Raw genomic sequence first — 20,297 nt, forward strand, 5'->3', positions numbered from 1 at the left:
CCAATGATCTTGTGATAAAGAGACCATCTGCACCCAGAGAGGGGACTGTGGGGACTGAGTGTGGATCACAAAAATAGTATCTTCACTCCTTTTGTTGTTGTTTGCTTGCATTTTGTTTTCTTTCTCATTTTTTTCCTTTCTGATCTGACTTTTTTGTGCAACATGATAATTATGGAAATACATATAGAAGAACTGCACATATTTAACATATATTGGGTTACTTGCCATCTAGGAGATGGATAGGGGAGGGAAAGGAAGGGAGAAAAAAATTTGGAACACAAGGTTTTGCAAGGGTGAATGTTGGGAAATTATCTATATATGTTTTGAAAATAAAAAGCCTTAATAAAAAATAAATAAAAAGAAAAGATTACAAGCCAAAACTAAAGTGGAGAGAGTGTTGGTATATGATTTTTTATTTGTAAATTGTATACTTAATGTAGCCTTTGAAGCTGAGATGCAATAAAATAAAGATCCATCGTCCAAAAAACATAAAATACACAATCATTTCAACTTGTAGCTTTGGAAAATGTCTTGCTTTTGCAGTAATTTCAGTGACACCAAGTTTCTCTCCAAAGAACATAGGATCAGAGTTAGAGGTGGAAAGGGCCGCAGGGCACAATGAGCCACTTTGTAAATACCCTCTACTTTTATGTTTGCTAGGAGGAACCTAGATCACTCCATCAATTCCATCAGCTCCTTTGGAAAAGATGAGAATAGCAGAATGACTTGCTTCAGGGAGGCAGGAAAAGTGGGACAATGAAAAATCAATTACTTCCCTTCTTTTTGACTGCCATATGTATATACTGATTCAATCAAGGGAAAAGGTTTGAGTTCAGAGGGAAGTTAGTTAGCCAATAACACATCCTAAAATAAGCTTCTCAGATAATAATGATAAATAACAATAACTGCTCACATTTACATAACAAGAATTCAAAAACACAGGACCATTCCCAAGACTAATAAGTCATTTAACTAAGGTCTACAAAGCAGCTCACTGATGATCACTCCTTGAGATTTCTGGGGTTTAGAGGTTTGGTTAAATAACTTCCCTAAAAGCCACATAGCTAGTAAGTGACAAAGCTGGGAATGACTGGCTCCGCGAGGAAGAGAGAAAAAGGAAATTACTTCTAATTGGGCCCTTGCCTAAATGTCATAATATTTCAAAGAGCATGGAGACAACAATAGATTTTTCTGTTCTTAGAAGACATTTTGAATCTTGGGCAAACCTCTTCAGGTGGAATCACTATGTCTGAAGGGAAATTTCACTTTCTATTTCTTTCAAATCTAAAATTGGGGGATTTTTTTTTTCTATCTAGTTCTTTGGTAGGAGTGATGGCAAGCAGCTGCTTGCCATCACCATGAATGAGAAGGTCAGCCTCTGAGATCTCTGAATAAAAATAGATGATTTCCCATCCTGTTCCAGTGTCCCATTGGGACCAATTTAGGGAGCCACGTGCAAACCGCCTGCTTGTTTGATCCTTCAGCGGTGTGAAATGAATCTACTGGCTTTCTGAACATTACAGTATGGAAAGAGGGAGCTATGGTGGTCCAAATGCTGAGGTGGAAGTCAAGCCTAATCTTGGCTCTGTGTGATCTGAGGCAATTCATTTAATCTCTCTAAGTTATAGATTAGTTGCTGGCTTATATTGATAGAGGGATTTTCCTCACGTGGGAGTTCTCCATACTAATGAAATCATCAGTTTTTTTCTATTTCTTTAAATCTATCTCAAAAGAAGAAATACACTTCTTTCTCAGCACTTCATACAATATATAATATATAAAACACATAATAATATATGTTATAAGTATATAGATCATAATAATATATGTAATAAGTATATATAACATATTATGTAACATTAAGTATATAACATATAATAATATATGTAACAAGTATATAACATAATAATATATGTAATAAGTATACATCATACATTATATAAAATATAATAATATATGTAATAAGTAAATATATTGTACAATATATAATAATGCATGTGTAATAAGTATACATAATATATATTATATAATATATAATAAGTGCTTAATAAACAGCTTGCTGAGTAATTGATTTTTATTGGAGAAGTAGGGGAGTATGGCAGTGGGATGGTATATACACTGCTGGATGCTATGCTGGTTGGTTTTACTTTTTTTTTTTACTCTTTTTTTACTTTTTTACTCTTTCTTTGCTGCGAGTGAAGACTCAGTTCCAGGGAGGTGTGTCAAGGGGTGGGAAGATGACTATATTTGAAATAACCGTGATCTAAAAACAAAGAACATTAATAAAACTAAAAATACCATTTTAAGAAATCTACTTCAAGCAATGTGCTGCAGCTGCAAACCCCATTCACGTTTGGTATGTAGGAGTCACGGACAGAAGGCCTAATTGCTGCCTCAAGTCAGTGGACCTCATCAGTTTTAGGGACTGAGGCCTAGAAAGGGCTCCAACTAATCTCCTGAAATCTCCAGGTTTTTCCCCAAATTCCGTTCGCTCGGAGCACCAGGTGCTGATGGATATATGCGTACATCCCATGATGATGTAAATTATCTGCCCTAACACTAACAGCCCTTCATGGACGACTTCTCTGGCTCAGTGCCCAAAGTCAAGATGCCTCCGTTCTTTCCTCAGGCCACAGGGACCTTGGCTTGGCCAATCTATCAGATTTGAAAATAACAACAATAAATATAGGTCTCTTTTTATTGCTATTCTTGATGAATAGTTGTTTTTTCTTGTCCTCATTTAATAAATGACAGGTCACGTGTACACAATTTATTTTAAAATTATAAATCCCTTCAAATATCTCATTTCATCGGATTGTGAGAGATTGTGTCCTGTGTCACACACATTGCAAGTGATATGATTTTATATAAACAATGATAATAATAATAGGAATAAAGACTAGACTTGTGATTTCATTAATATAGGGAACTCCCAAGTAAAGAAATTCCCTCTAGTGTATTTTGCTATCTTCTCTGAAATTCATAATCTTCAAAACTTGCCTAGAGAGTTGAGATATTGGGGTAATTAAATAGCACAATGGATAGAGCAACAGCCCTGAAGTCAGGAGGACCTGAATTCAAATCTGACCTCAGACACTTAAAATTACTAGCTATATGATCCTGGGAAAGTCACTTAACCCCAATTTTCCTGCAAAAAGAAAAAAGAATAGAAAGAGAATTGAGATTTTACCTGATATGGTCATGGTCATACAATGAGGATGAGGATGGTAGCACTTGACCCTAGATCTTCCTGGCTTTGGGCTTATTTCTATTCATGCTGACTCCATCAATATTAATATTTTCAAGAAATAGCAATAATTAATATTTTCAAAAATAATTAGGAAAATTAATATGTGCAATAAAATAATATGTTCAATATTTATAATATTGCAATAGTTAATATTTGTGAGAATACTAGCAATACATATTATTGTGATAATAATAGCAATACTTGCTTACATTTATGTGGCATTTGAAGGTTTGAACTCACAATAACCCACTGGTAGGGCTATTGTGATATTATTAATATACTCATTTTTACTGATGAGGACCAAAAGCATAAAGATTTTTGAATGATTTTTCCCAAAGTCTCATGCAAACTATAAGCTTCTGAGGTAAAGTTTGAGTCACATCTTTCTGAGTCTTTAGCCCAAAGCTCTGGTCACTGACTTTATAACTAACTGTTGTCACAGATTGAGTTCAAACCCAAGTCTTTGGATTCCAACTCTTCCCACTGCCCTGTTAGAATCATCAGAGGTAAGTCAATCCATGACTGATGCCCTTCAGAAAGCATCAGGTATTCTCTCCTCACCCATCACTGAGTAATAAATCAAGCCAAAAATAAAAGCTGAGTTGTCGATTTGGGTCAAATTAAATACATGTCGATTATGTGAAGCTTTCAAGCTTTTAACCTTCAACAAAACACAAATAGCCCATTTAAACCCTGAATTTTACCAGCAAATGCATCATATTGAAGAATTAACTCATGGAAACTAATGGAGGCTCCAAAGATAGCAGAAGCCCAATTACAGTATGAGCCCAAGACAGAACATGTTCCATTACAAAGGAAACCCTGTTCAAGAGGCATCCATGCAGACAGAGGCAGGATTTTTCCCTGGGTTTTACTTTCAGAGTTTCAAAGTGTTTGCTTTAGAGAAACTCGGCTCCAGTTGTTGACCCCAGCCCGTAGTTCCTGTTGGCTCTGGGTGGTTTGTTTTTTTTTTTTGATTTTGGGTACAGACACATATTAAACAACACTTTTTGTAAGATTAATTAAAGTCAGAGCTTTCAAAAGCTCCATTCACCAATACAGACAGAACATTTCTCATTCAGATTATTTGTCCCAAATTGCCCAAGAACTAGGTAACAGGCAGGATTCCTACATCAAATCAGCACAACTAACATTAGAAAACCCTGCTAGATGTTCCTTAGAGGATGAAGAGATTGTTTATCAATTATATCCTCAATTTGAAAGGTCATGTGGCCATACAGCCTTTCCCCTCAGGAATAGGGCAGAAGAGGTCACAGCAAAATTACATAAGAATAAGGGAAAGGACCCACATGTGCAAAATATTTGTAGCAGCTTTTTTTTGTAGTAGCAAGGAACTGGAAATTGAGTGGATGCATCAGCTGGAGAATGGATAAATAATTTGTGGTATATGAATATAATAGAATATTATAGAAATGATCTGCAGGCTGATTTCAGAAAAGCCTGGAAAGACTTAGATGTACTGATGCTGAGCCAAGTGAGCAGAATCAGGAGATCATTGTACACAGCAACGAGATTATGTGATGATCAACTGTGACGGACTTGTCTCTTTTCAACAATGTGATGATTCAAGGCAATTCCAATAGATCTGGGATGGAAAATGCTATTCACATCCAGAGAGAATTATGAAGACTGAATGTGGATTGAAGCATAGTATTTTCACTTTTTGTTATTGTTGTTTGTTATTTTCTTTTTTGTGTTTTTTTTCTCTTTTGGTCTTATTTTTCTTGCACAACATGACAAATATAGATATATGTTTAAAAGGGTTACATATATTTAACCTATATCGGATTGCTTTCTTGGAAGGGTAGAAGTAAGGAAAGGAGGGAAAAAATTTGGAATACAAAGTCTTACAAAAAGGAATGTTTAAAACTATCTTTACATGTATTTGAAAGAAAAAAATACTATTGTGAAAAAAGAGGAAAAAAAAGATGAAGTAGGGTCGTCAAAAGTTGATCTGGGACCTGCAGGTACACAGAGAGATTTGTCAGAAATGCAGATCATCCATTATACAAGCAACAGCAAGATTATACAATGATCATTTCTGATGGACATGGCTCTTGTCAACAGCAAGGTGATACAGGCCAGTTCCAATGGTCTTGTGATGAAGAGAGCCATCTGCATCCAGAGAGAGGATTGTGGGAACTGAGTGTGGACTACAAGATAGTATTTTCACTCTTTTAGTTGTTGTTTGCTTGCATTTTGTTTTCTTTGTCATTTTTTCCCTTTTAGATATGATTTTTTTTTGTATAGCATGATATTTGTGGAAGCATATAAAGGAATTGCATATGTTTAACATACATTGGATCACTTGCCAACTGGGGGGGGAGGGAAAAGAGAGGGGGAAAATTAGAATACAGGACTTTGTAGGGGTGAATGTCAAAAATTATTCATGTATATATTCTAAAAATAAAATGCTATAATTTAAAAAAAAAAGAAATGCAGATCATCACTCAGTGTACAGAGAAGGGCTAATCACAAAAACATAGCTTCACTTAGTTAACAGAACTCAAAAGCTCCTCCCTGCAAACTCTGAGCCCTTCCTAGAAAACAGGAGGTCTGAAAGCCACACTGTAAGCTACACATTTTGTCAGATAAATCTAGAGCTAGTTACCATCAATGGCTAACATACCAATTAACCCGACTATAATAGCCGTCATTAATCCCTAACTCCCATATATACAAAAGTAGGGTACCCATCAGAAAATTAGAAATCTCTTGCTTTTTTGAAGGCACAGAAAATAAGACCTGCCTCCTCTGTATTAGTGTTGGAAGTACTAACTCAGAGGTAAACACACTCCAAAGTCAGCCCAAAATGTCCGTAATGTCAGCAAAACTCCTTGGGATCCCAGATTCTATACACAGCCCAGGATGGGATTCACCCAGAAAGACATTGCTCTTCAGGGACCATTTAGAGAAAGTAAGACGGGCCCAATGGGAATCACCAGGACCAAAGGATTCCTTATGTTGATTGCTGGAAAGAGCAGGGTCTGATATGTGGGTATGGCTGTTGTTACCATTTCAGGAATGGCTATTTTACATTTTCTTTGGCCAGAGGCCCCTCTACTGCAGTCAGGAAGCAGGTGTGAAAGTTCCAAGTCACTGATACTGTGGAAAGAGCCTCAGTGGGAAGAAGTCTGAGGCAGTGAACTTTTCAGAGGAACATCATCTACAAAATTTCCCTTTCTTATGTGAGTTCCCTGAAAAGGAACACGGCTGTAGAAGGTGAAATCAATAACATTCCAGGCATATTGCAGAGTATTCCCACTCCTGCACTCTGAATTTCAGTCAGATTAGCCTATTTTCTATTTCCTTTCTGTGTCTCATTTTTACATCTTTGTTTAACTTATTCCCCATGCTTGCAATGTATTCCCATTGAAGGAAGTTATCACAACTCCTCTGTCCCCATTCACTACACCACCAGAGAAACCAGTAACCAAAAATGCTGGGAGCTGGGCAAAGATACTCCAAGGAAATGCAGTTTCAAGGAGTGAAATATCTATAGGATTCTACAAGGGCCCTGGTCCTCATGACCCAGTAGGAAGCTCTATATTTCAGTAGAATTTAATAAGAACTAAAAGAAGGGAAAAAAGTCTTCCATTCACTCTGGACTTGTGAGTTATTTCTTTACATGTATACTCTTTAAGCCCAAGTCCACTTTCCTCTGGATCTCTCATAGATATATAGCTATATATAGACATATAGATATATAATATAGATATTTAGATATACATATATGTATATCTACACACATATATACACACATGTATATATACATACATGCACACATATATAGACATATACAAATACACACATATATATCAAAGAGTGTCTCAAACTTTTCATGAAAATGTGTTGTGCCCATTGTTCTTATTATAACACTTCAGCAAATGTTCCTTTCTTAAAAAAAAAAAAAAACTAATGAATTCTGACTGGCTAATTGATATCAACTGGATAATCAATGGAGAGCGTACTGTTAGGAACTCATGAGAAAGAATACGAGAAAACATTCAATCCTACAGGGTTACTTACTTGTATTCTAAGGGGAGAAGTATTTAGTTCCCTCTGGGATCCCCACCTGTCAAAGTGAGTGGTAACTAAGAAATAGCCCTGGAGGAAATGCTACACACACAAATATATATATATATATATATATATATATATATATACATATATATTTATATGTATGTATATACATACATGCATACAAAATATTCATATACATTTTTATGTATACCCCCTCCACCCCAAAGTAATCTCCCCTAAAGTCAGGAGATTACTGTTAATTGTTTCTTTGCATTCCCGTTGTCTAGCACAGTGCAGTGATATGTACTGTATAGTGGGGATTTTTTTTTTAATTCTTGTCGAATGAATGAGGTTTTTTTTAATTATAGCTTTTTATTGACAGAACATATGCCTGGGTAATTTTTTACAACATTATCCCTTGCTCTCACTTCTGTTGTGACTTTTCCCTTCCCTCCCAGAAGGCAAACTTCTGATACACATCCCAAGGTGAGAAGGAACGTACCATTACTGCTGTTATCATCCACTAGAATGATCTCCTTGAGCAGGTGAGGAGGAGTCCGGTCAATAGCAGAGTGAATGGATCTCAGGATCACAGAGAGAGCCTCATTTACAAAAATAAAAACAATGCTGACCTCTGGGAGGCTATCGGGAAAGGAGAGATTTCGGCACCTGGAAACAGAAAACAGCCAGAGACTTAGGTCTGTGAGTCAGCCACCCCAACCAAGGATATCTCTCATCCTTGCCACCCTGTGAAAGAAACATCACGTAAATGCTGGAAACGCCATCATTCTTCATTGTACCAGATACAGCTGCTGCTGCTGTTCAATCCTCCCAAACTAGACCACCCGGAAGCCATGGCTGGGAGAATCAAGAGCTAAGTCACCTTCATTCCCTAGCACCATGTGGACTCTACTTCCCTCCACATATTTCCTTCCTTCTCATCTTCCTACCTTGCTGATATGATATCCAGCACATAGTAGGTGTTATATTCTTCCCCCTTCTGGGGTTCTTTGAGGGAAGTGACCATCTCACTTTTGTAGCTATGTCCCTAAGAACTGATCATACTGACATATAGCAAGTAACTAAAATTGCTTTTTTATTCATTCATCATCTTTCAGGACCACGTAACCCTCTGTTTCTAGTTACAAAATTCAACAAGTTTCAGAATAGAAACCAATCCATAGACTATCAAAGCCAGCTAAGTCAACAGCTTGGATCTTCAAACATATTTCTTGCAGTGAATCCTGCAAGAATATCCCTAGTAAAAACCACTAGTTTCTACAAAATGGTAATCAAGCCCTACGGGGATGCAGAAAGGGCCTTCATTGTATAGCATCAAAAACTATTGTTGGAAAGCAATCCACCATACAAGTCTTCAAATGTGATATCTATGCAGCCCACAATATTACCTATTTTGGACTAAACCAAATTAAAATGTAACTGAGGAATACTTAACAAAGTAGGTTAAAATATAATAACAAAAATAAAATATAGTTAATATTAATAATGATTATCACAGTCAATATTTAGCCTGCATATGTATGGTTGATGTATGGACAGTTTAGTGGCCCCCAATTTTGTTTGTGTTTGACATAAGAATAGCAGAAACATCCTGCAGAATATGAAAATGTAGCCTTTGGTCTCTATTGTCCCACTCAAGGCACTGACCCCCATATCCCTGTGCGTGGTCTGGCCACACTCAGTGGCTAGTAGGAAGCTAGACTGAGAATCCCAGAACCATAAAATGTTAGAATGGGAAGGGTTCTGTATGAAGATGACAAGTTCTCCAGAGAAGAAGGACTGAGGCAGAAGCAATTGGCAGAACTAGCACTACAATCTATGACTCCTGCCTCCCCTAAGAGGGATGCTTCCACTGTGATATAATCCCTAGATATTATCTCACCTGAAATGCTCATTTTACAGAGAGGGGAACTTAGATCTGATAGGAAGATGCAGAGGGAAGTGTGCTCAAAGCCCTATTGTTTTTCTTCTGCTATTCAATACTTTTCCTCAGTGATTTGGATAAAGACATAGCTAGTACACTATCACGTTTTAGATGACTCAGAGATGGATGGATGAGGCAACATGATGAATAATAGAATCTGGATCAAAACCATCTCAACAAAATGGTCCAAATTCAATAAAATAGCATTTAATTGGGATAAAATTCAAAAGTGTCATAATGAGATTAAAAAAGAGATTGCATATATACAGAATTGGATAAGGAAACGGTTCCCATAACAATGAGTGTTTTATTCAACTAGAAACTATGGTATAGCGTAAAGGATAAAATAAAATTTAGATCTTCAAACATGTATCTTGCAGTGAATCCTGCAAAGACATTCCCCAGTGAAAACCACTAGTTTTTACAAAATGGTAACCAAGCCTTATGGGGATGCAGAAAGAGTCTTCAGGGCACAGCATCCTAAACTGCTGTTGAAAAGCAATAGATCTATCTCCTGTTAACTTAATAGAAATGTGGTGTTTAAAAATTGTTGTTTCTTTCATCATTCAGTTGTATACAATTCTTGATGAGTTTTCTTGACAAAGATATCACAGTGCTTTGTCATTTCTTTCCCTAATGTGTCCCCATTGTACAGATGAGAAATTGATGCAAATATAGATTAAGTGACTTACCCAGGATCACACAAATAGTAATTGATTGAGACTGGGTTTGAACTCAGATCTTCCTGATTCCAACCCTGGTTCTCTATCCACTGTTATCTACCTGCTCAGTATCCCGAATAAGGGAAGCACTGGTCCCACAGTGACCTGCCCTAGCTAGATCACATCTGGAACACTATGGTTAGATTTGAATACCACATTTTAGGAAGCATATTGATAGTTCTATTCATAACATGAAGCAACTTTTAAGGCAAGTAAGCTTAAGTAATTTGCTCAGGGTCATACAGCTAGTAAGTGTTGGGTGTCTGAGGTGGGATTTGTACTCCGGGATGATGCTCTAGCCACTGCACCATCAAACTGCCCCAGATGGAGCACATTTGAAGGAAGACAATCAAGATTTTATAACCTCAAAGCCAGGCCTGTCATAGAACTGGGGATCCCTAGCCTGGACAAGAGAAGGCAACAAGCATCTACTGCCCTTTTATGTTTCAAGGGGAACAGTACAAGGGATGCTCTGACAGCCATGGGAACAAGCATATTTCTCCATACAGTCTCTGCAGGATTTGAAGGATGAATAATGAATGTAGAAAGGGAGTGGAAGGCTGCAGAGGAAAGAGGCTTGTCTTAGTCTCCCAGCTAAATGCTTAAAGCCCTGAACCCAAATGGGATAAGGATCATAATGGTTAGTTGTTGGAATCTTTACAAAGTGTTAAGCCATTGGAGTTGATTTGATCTTAGAAAGAGATATTTTGGGCCAGAACTTGAAACAAGGTACTAGGTGGAACTGATAGAAACAATGTTTGTGTTCACACCTCTAGAGAGCTCATAAGTATCCAAGTACTCAATGGAGTTCACACGTTTGGGAGGATGCAGGGCTTAGTAGGACTTAGTCCGAATTCATACCTTCCTTAGGGCCAGAGAGCACTCTGGGAGATAATCCAGAATCCCTCTCCCTCCAGAAGGCAGAGTTAACCTTTGGGAGATCACATATATAGGGAGCTTTTGAAGCTTGAGCTTAGTTCTTCTTGGGGGACTGACTTGAGTTAGTTACTTGAGGGAGTTTCTTGGAGAGTTTTCTTGAGAACATCAACTGGCGTCGGAGACAGAGACTCTCTGGAAGAAAGCCTACAAGCGCTATCTTCGAAGCAAGAGAGATTCATCGTATCTTCTACCTTGGTGCTGGCTGGAGGCTGAAGAAAGCAGAGGCAGAAACCAAGGACAAAGCTGCAAGATCTCTTAGAGCTCAAGCAGAGAGTTAGGTCTCAACTAACCGGGCAATTTTGGAAGGAGAAATAAACGTTTTCATTTTTACCAGCTGGCTGCGATGTTGGAGTAATTATTTATTTCAACTGAGACTAAGGCTGCCTCCAGAAAACCACCACAGTTAGTACTGAACTTGGTTGGCATCCAGAAGATATTTTAATTTTATGAATTTTATTTTTAGTTTATTTGAATTTATTATTAAAATGAATTTTATTTAAGAGATTTACTCATTGCGTGATCCTGGGCAAGTCACTTAAATTCTTTGTACCTCAGCTTCCTCATCCATAAAAAGAGGATATAGGACTCAATGGCTTTTTAAAGTTTGTTTTGGTCCTAAATCTATGATCAAATGATCCACATTCTCAACTGACAAAGGTTTGGGTGAGTTGAGAGTGCAAGTTAATTGGTACAGACTAGGTTTAGAATCGGCAAATGTCCACGGAGCTTTTGTATGTGACTGTGTTACATTCATGCTTATTGATGAGATTACCCTTTCATTTGTCAATGGGCACTATAGTTGTCTGAAAGACAAGTTTCAGCCTTGAAACTTATCCCCTCTGCTCGGGAATCGTGAGAATTTGATTCTGCTTCTGACACAATCTCCATCCAGTTTATCAGAAGGCTCACCCACTGCCTGGTACTGGCTCCTATTTTCCATACACCAGACCTTAATCTGTGCCAAAATTCTTCCCTCCCTTATTCCAGAAGAAATATGGGATCAAATCACCCTTAGTTTAACCCTTATCAAGACAGAGTTCTTTCCTGACTCCAGGCTAGGTCCTACAGAGGAACCACACGATAGTCTTACAGCAGTGTGGAAGTGTTCTCCCTGCTCCATAAACCCAGCAGGGCTGGATTATCACCTTGTCATAAAGACCAGGTCACATTAATACCGAGAAACCAAGGGCTTGGTGTCCATTATGCAGGAAAGGACTGTAAGAATAGCAAGCTGCCTCCAAGTGGGAATGAGTAATGGGGTCAGGACCCCTCTTGGCGGGCCAAGGACCCTCTTAGGTTTATTGCCCAATTAAATTACTCTTTGACCAACGGCCTTAGAAATTCTACTCTGACCATACCCAGCCAAGCATTCATATGCTACATGACAAAAGAGATAGAGCACTGGCAGCATCCTTCCTGGCAGGTCACTTTACTCATTAGGGGCTCTTGAACACTTTTTATATGTTCTTATTTTTTCATTTGGGCCCATGTCACAAGTCATTAGCTTCCAGAAATTAAAAGTTAGGGGATCCTAGCATTAGGTCCTAATAACTCTATTCCACAAGGGGAACACTACGGTGCTGAATTGTCTTCCTCCAAAAAGAGAATGCAGTCATGGTGAAACTAATAATAATGTGAGGACTTTACTTTTGGGTAAAGTGCCCAAGGGAAACCAGTGACCCTCCTGGTCCCTCATAAGGCAGTCAAAGGGTAACCAGTACAGCGCATTTTAGAGAAATCTCCTTGGGACCAATAGCTGTTTAAGTAGGTAAGATTAATAAGCTGAAATCACTGTCTCTATGGTTACCAGAAATTTACAGAAACTTCTCTCATTCTATTTCCAGCAATTTTCCTCTCTCACCAAAGGTGAGGGTACCGAGTCTTCTTTAAAATCAGTCTTTATAGGGGAAAGGCAGCATATGGGGATAAGATGGAGAACCATCTCTCTGACCTCCTACAAGTTCAAAAGAGGAATATGTTTCTCCCTCAGATTTGAAGGATGAATAATGAATGTGGAGAGGGAATGGAAGGCTGGAGAGGAAAGAGACTTGTCAGTCTTCCAGTTAAATGTTTAAAGACCTGGGTTGAGTTCCATAATGGTTAGTGCTGAACTTGGTTGACATACAGAAGATATTCTAATTTTATTTTTAATTTATTTGAATTTATTATTAAAATGAATTTTATTTAATGTGTGATTCTGGGCAAGTCACTTAAATTCTCTGAACCTCAGTTTCCTCATCCACAAAATGAAGGTATAGGACTCAAAGGCCTTTTGAGGTTCCTTTTGGTCCTAAATCTATGATCAAATGATCCACATTCATTATTCATCCTTCAAATCTGAGGTAGAACAGGAAGCATATCCTTTTGAACCTGTAGGAGTTCAGAGAGATAGTTCTCCATCCTATTCCCATATGCTGCTTTTCCCCTATTTTCAGGGGTTGGTAAGAAATAGAATGGTGACATTTTATGAAGATTTTTCTTGAGGATCTTATCAACTTGTTTATGATTTTATTATTTACCATTACAGTGTGTCAAATTATTAAAGAGATTTGGGATCACAAGGCATTCCCTATAGAAACTGATTAATTATTCCTAGGAACACTGGGACTGCTTTCACTCTCAGGTATGTTAGCGGAATATTACAAGGTCTTCTCACTGATGATTCTCTGACAAAAAAAAATAATTAATTTCTAATTTCAACATATGACATCAAATTTCAGAATAAGACTTAAAGTAATGCAACACTTAGATACAAGTTAGCATTTTTGCCATTAAACTTTACTATTGCTAAACAAAAAAAAGATTTTTTTCTCTCTCTATCTTTCTGTCTCTCTCTCCCCTCCTTTCTTCCCTCCTCCCTTCCCTCCCTCCCTTCACCTTTCCTTCTTTCTCTCCCTGTCTCCCATTTCCCTCTTCCTCAACAAGCATCACCACTCTAGAATATTTCCAAGTGCATATGAGTGTTTAGGAGTAAATCCCTCTACCTGCCAGGGAAGCCCACATTTAGTTTATGTTTACTGTTTATGAAAAGTCATTCTTGGCATAAAACTTTTTTAGTTAGTTTTGTGCCATACTGGGCATGTTTAACAATTCTGACTGAAAAGTAACCTAAGTCCTTCTCAGTTTACAAGCTGGTATCTCTTAATCTCCTCTAATTTCTTGCCAGAGATTTGCAGGATTAAAAACTTTCCCCCTTTTTTCTAAATATGTTAAATCACAATAAACACAATAGAGGAGCTACACAAAGAAATGAAGGAGGGTTGCTTTACCCAGAGTTTGGATTTCAGATTTATGTTACTGGATCCAGACCATCCTCTTGAAAATAAAATTTTATATTATATTCAGAAATTTCCACAGAAAATTAGCATTTTCTCCCTATCTCTAACCCTCTTTCCTCTTATAATTAAAGCCCACTCTCTATTATCGTGTCTATTATTCTGCCTTCACGGGCATTACTGGCTCTTTCAGAGGCAAAGTTCTGAATCTGAGATTCCTTTTAGGAGTTTCTGAGCAAAGATCAGTTCCCTCCCGTGGCCATTTCCAGCTTCACTGTGAAGGGTCAGAGACATTTATACAACTACTGCCTTCTTCTATCCATCAGTCTTTCTGCACCCAATTCATAATCTCCAGAACAGGAGAGAGTGGGGAACAGACAGTACTTTAGTAGTAGTTAGAAATGACAGAACAAAAGAAATAAAACTGTAGGGATTTCATAAAGGGAAAAAGACAGATAGACAGACAGAGAGAGAGTGGAGATAGGAAAGGCAAATATTTTAGATTCCAATCCTGGATTTAAGAATGGTTAAATGGAGATAAAATACTGTGAAAGAGTGCTGGGCTTGGAGTCAGATAGACTTAAGACACAGACTAACTGGGTGATCCTGGGCAGGTGGATTAACCTGCTGATTTAATTTCTTCAACCATAAAGTAATGATAATAATAGCACTTCCTTCCCACTACTGATATAAGGATCAAATGAGATAATATTTGTAAAATGCTTAGCATAGTGCCTGCACATAGTAGATTCTCAATACTTCTTTTTCCTTTCCTTTTCCTTTTTTCCTTTTCTCTTCCCTTCCTTTCCTTACTTCCTTCTTCCTTTTTCCCCTCTTCTTCTCTCCCTTCCTCCTTGCCGCCTTCTCTTTCTCTCTTCCTTCTTTTCCTCTTCTTCTCTCTTCCTTCCTTCCTCCCTCATTTTCTTCTTTTCTTCCTCCCTCCCTCCTTTCTTTCTTTCCTCACTTCCTTTCTTCCTCCCTTCCTTCCCTTCCTTCCTCCCTCCCTTCCTCCCCCTCTCTCTCCCTTCCTTCCTTCCTCTCTCCCTCCCTTCCCTCCTTCCTTCCTTCTTCTCTCCCTCCCCTCCCTCCTTGCCTCCTTTCCTCCTTGCCTCCTTCCTTCTTTCCTCCTTTTCTCCTTTCCTCTCTTTTTTCTTTCTTCCTTATTCCTTCTTTCTTCTTTCTTTCTTCCTTCTTCCTTCTTCTTTCTTCTTTCTTCTTTCTTCTTTCTAATTTCTTCTTTCTTTCTTTCTTTCTTTCTTTCTTTCTTTCTTTCTTTCTTTCTTTCTTTCTTTCTTCTTTCCTTCCTTCCTTCCTTCCTTCCTTCTTTCCTTCTTTCCTCCCTTCCTCTCTTTCTTCTTTCTTTCTTTCTTTCTTTCTTTCTTTCTTTCTTTCTTTCTTTCTTTCTTTCTTTTTCTTTCTTTCTTTCTTTCTTTCTTTCTTCCTTCCTTCCTTCCTTCCTTCCTTCCTTCCTTCCTTCCTTCCTTCCTTCCTTCCTTCCTTCTTTCCTATCCTTATTATCCCAGTTCAGAAGGTCAAAGTTCTTAGACCAGAGTAGGGCTCAAGCCAGTAAAATGCAATTCTTATCTGATTTTGATGTGTTGACATAGTCATAAAAAAGGAATACATAAACATGTGTGGTTTTCTAAACCAATATGTAGCCTGCAGGGATTCTTATATGTTGTTTAGTGGCCCCCATTCTATTTGAATTTGATACCACTGTTAGCAAAGAATTGGAAAATGAGTAGATGCCCATCAATTGGGAAATGGCTGAACAAGCTGTGGTACGTGAAGATAATGGAATATTATTGTTCTGTAAAAAATGATGAACAAACTGATTTTAGAAAGACCTGGAAAGATTTGCATGAACTGATGCTGAGTGAAACAAGCAGAACCAGGAATATCTTGTACACAGCAATAGGAAGAATGTCCAATGACCAACTAATTATAAAAGACTTTGTTCTTCTCAGTGGCTCAGTGATACAAAGCAATCCCAATAGACTTTGGATAGAAAATACCATTTGCATCCAGAAAAAGAACAAAGAAGACTGAATATAAATTAACACATGTTATGTTCACTTATTTTTTTCTGTTTTTTAAAATCTCTCCCATGATTTTTCCCTTTGCGCTTATTTTTCTCTCCTACCATGATTCATAAAGTAATGTATATTAAAAATAAATTTACTAGAAAAAAATTTGATACCACCAGTCTAGTCCCAACCTCTTCACTTTACAGATGAGGATACTGTGGCCCTGACAGTTTATGACTTACCCAATCACTATTTTACAGGTGGAGAAACTGAGGCCAAAAGAAATTAAATGACTTCAAATTATAGATTTTGAGCTGGAAGAGACTCTTTAGAGATGAGATTGAGGCACAGTTAAGTGACTTGATCAGTACCACTCAACTAGCAAGTATTTAAAATAAGATTCAAACTCAAATCCCCTTGAGTCCAAATCCAAGCTCTGGCCATTCTGCCACCTGGCTGCTTTGTAGATTTGAGCATTAAAGGGTCTTACACTTAAATTATTATGTGCAAGGAGCCATGCCCCCGCATCCCTCTTTTACCAACGCTCTCCTGGCATTTCAGAAGATATTAAAATATTGGGAAATAGAAACAAGCAGAAAGAGACCACGTCAAGAGGTAGACAGACCTGATCTGTGAATACAAATTCATGTCCATAATCACTATTCTCAAACAACTGGTAAGAATTCTAATACTCCAGTTCTCTCATCCCAGCATAGTCTTCCTCAAAACCCTAGGGAACCCTATCCCTTCCTTTCCCCAAGTTGTCAAATCTCAGAGGAGGAACCCCGATTTTATTTTGACAGTGATGTCAAATATAAGTAGAAACATAAAGCATATTGATTTAGAAAACCACATATTAACATTGTTGTTGTTCAAGCAGAACCAGGAATACATTGTACACAAAACCAGCAAGAATGTGCAGTGATCAACAATGAAGACTTGGTTCTTCTCAGTGGTTCAGTGATCCAAAACAGTCCCAATAGATTTTGGACAGAAAATGCCATCTGCATCCAGAAAAAGAACAAAGGAAACTGAATGTAAATTAACACATGCTCTGTTTACCTTTTTTTGGTTGGTTTTTTAAATCTTTCTTATGGTTTTTCTCTTTTGCTCTGATTTTTCTCTCCCAACATGAATCATAAAACAATATATATTAAAATAAATTTACTAGAAAAAAATTAAATTAATTATAATTAGAAAGAGCTTCAAGTGCTATGTCACTTCAGGTGTAGAAGAAATGATTTATCAAATGGGAGACCAGTGAAAACCAGCAGAAGAGCAATGATCAGAGATTCTAAATGGACTAATGGCAGCAAAATTTATAATATAGATTTAGAAATCACTCTTAAGTACAGAGGGTTTTCTACCTTAGGTCTTTAAAAGTTCCTGTAACCAGGGGCAGCTAGGTAGCATATTGGATAGAGTACCAACTTTGAAGTCAAGAGGACCTGAGTTCAACTCTGACCTTAGATACTTAACACTTCCTAGCTGTGTGACCCTGGGCAAGTCACTTAACCCCAACTGCATCTGCAAAAAAAAAAAAAAAAAAGAAAAAAAGAAAAAGAAAAAAAAAACCATGGATCCTAGCTTAAGAACTTCTTTCCCATTCTTAGACAATCCATTTCAAGTTCATTCTAAATGCTATCAAGGTTTTTCAGACATCAGACTTAAATCCGTCTCTGCAACTTCTCCCTCTGGGACCAAACAAAATAGCTCTATCCCTTTACCTCCCATTTTCCCTTCTCTAGACTAAACATACCTAGTTCCATGAACCAATCCCCATGAGGCATGAGGTCCAGGCCCTTCCTCCGGGCATCCTCCTCTAGACTCTTTCCAGCTGATCAATGTCCTTTCTCAAAGTTGGTACCCAAGACTGAACCTCGTATTAGCAGACATGGTCTGGCTAAGGCTTATAGAATAAAGAAGCAAAAGTGATCTTTCTGCTTTTCTCAAAGACTGAGGCAGAAGTGGAAATCTGACTAACAACAAAAGTATAATTAGCACTTGGCTCTTTAAGCTTCTTTCAAAGCCAAACTGTAAAAGATTGATTTCTTACTCATTTCAAGAAGAGACACATTCTTCTGTAAAAATTAAACCATAAAAGTTCCCTTTTTACTTTTACTCTTGTTCAAAGTCTAACCATTTTCCACTAGAGATAAAAACAGACATTTCTGAGCAGGGAGTAATATGGCTGTCTAATAAGCTGGGAATTGATGGTCACGATAAACTCAGTTTTATTGATCTCTATGCACATGAGGAGATGGGGATGGGGTGGGGGTGGAGGGAGGCAGAGCTGCTGTGCTGAGTAAGTCTCACAGTAATTCTCCCCTTTGGGATGGTTCCAAGTAGTTTATAAAATATATTTTTATAAGGAGCAGTTGCCCTATCACACTGGGGAAGTCAACTCCATGCTATTTCTATTAGGAAATGGAGGCCTTTGGTCAAATAGGATAATGGGCTAGGGCAAAAGCCAAATCTCATTTGATTCAGACTAAAAGCTCCACCTCGGACATAATCCATCGCATCTCTTTTCTCTGCCAGTATGGTTTTCGTGTCAGTGGCTGTAGACAGGTAGCAGTCCAGTAATTGTTGTTTTCTGGGGGGATTAGGGAAAGAGGATTTCAAAAATGGGAGTTGGGAAGGAAGCTGGAGAGAAGCCAGTGAAGTAATGGGCCAAGCAGCACGCTGAGACAATGTGGAGAGTCCAAGAGAGAGCATCTTTTACACAGTCTATGTCAGCCATAGACACTATTGCTTCTATAAAAGGAAGGGAAAAATTGTCAGAGGCTGAGACCCATAAATCAAAAAGAGTGGCTCATTTGTTTATTTGCTTTGTGAACTTTAGAAGGTAATCTTTGTGTCAAGTTGAATTCTGACCTTTTTAATCCAATGGAAATATCGTATTTATTCTGGATTGCCTTAGTTAAGCCAGCCAACCTGTATGTCCATCATGAGCTAGGATGCACAGTGTATACAGCACTGGTGCTGGAGTTAGGAAGATCTGAGCTCAAATTCAGCCCCAAATATTTACCAGCTTGTGACTTTAGGCACAAAATTCTCATTTCCTCCACTGCCATCTCGCACTAGAAATTTTCTAAGGGCCTCGGTCCTCCTCTGCTTTCCCTCACAGACTTCTCACTCTGCAATGTCCCTCAGTCATGTCGGTCCCTTCTCTCATTGATGAATTCCTCCCATGGCCTCCATTTTTAGAAGTAGCCCAGGTTAGTCAATGTTCATTCCCCTCCTGTCTCTATGACTGATTTTCTGGACTTTGAATCACTGACAGGTACCCTCCCCTCCCACCTATCCCTCAACATCATGCTTTGCAGCTTCCTTTTAAGTGTTGTCTTTCACCTGGAGAGTAATAACTATCTTTTAATTTTCATTTTTATCCCGTGATTAGCACAGTGCCCAGTATATGATAAGTGCATAATAAATGCTTATTTCCTTGCCTTGCCAAGGTTGGGAGCTAAGAAATTGGAGAACTAAAGCACTAATATGGGTGGAATACTAAAAACTTAACATTTAATGAAAAGGTTTCCTGAATGACTAAGTGGCAGTCTGAGACTGGAAGAATGGAGTTTGCTCCAGCATGCTCCTGTAGATGAATTCTTAAGTCAGCAAGGGAGTGTTCTAGGAAAGAAAACATTTCTGGTTTGGGATTATGAAGGAAGCAGAATTAAGGGTGTGGCTCCCAGCACAAGGAAAATGTTGGGCTAGCTTAGACCTGGGATTGTCAGTAATTATAGGTTCTCTTACTTTAACTAGATATATTATTTCTAGATTTATATAGTCTTTCCTTTCCTTTCCATTAATAAAGGAGTTCAATTTACCATGGTTTTAGATAGAGAGAAGATCCAAGTCATGCAGCTGAACCATACTCACATATGGGCTCCAGAAAAATGACCTTACATTTAAATCTGTGGGTCAGCACCCACTCAAAGCCATAGCTCACAAGCCTTATTTAATGTATCTACTTTAACCAGATAACATACTAGCTCAAAGCAAAGGACATTTGAATACATATTTTTAAGAAATAAAATGATGAGAAAAGATTCCCCCACATACAGAGGGTGATCATACCACCTTGAGAAG

The 20,297-nt window shown here is 38.0% G+C and overlaps 1 protein-coding gene across 1 annotated transcript in view; it reads right to left on the reverse strand.

The window, feature by feature from the left end:
• GALNT18 (polypeptide N-acetylgalactosaminyltransferase 18) overlaps positions 1 to 20,297 on the reverse strand; it is a 430,583-nt gene that overhangs the window by 184,616 nt on the left and 225,670 nt on the right. The window contains exon 3 of the mRNA XM_003773612.2: positions 7,797 to 7,963. Coding sequence (XP_003773660.2) covers positions 7,797 to 7,963 — 167 coding nt within the window. The remainder of the gene's footprint in view (positions 1 to 7,796; positions 7,964 to 20,297) is intronic.

The sequence above is a fragment of the Sarcophilus harrisii genome, chromosome 6, assembly GCF_902635505.1.
Source record: "Sarcophilus harrisii chromosome 6, mSarHar1.11, whole genome shotgun sequence".
NCBI lineage: Eukaryota > Metazoa > Chordata > Mammalia > Dasyuromorphia > Dasyuridae > Sarcophilus > Sarcophilus harrisii.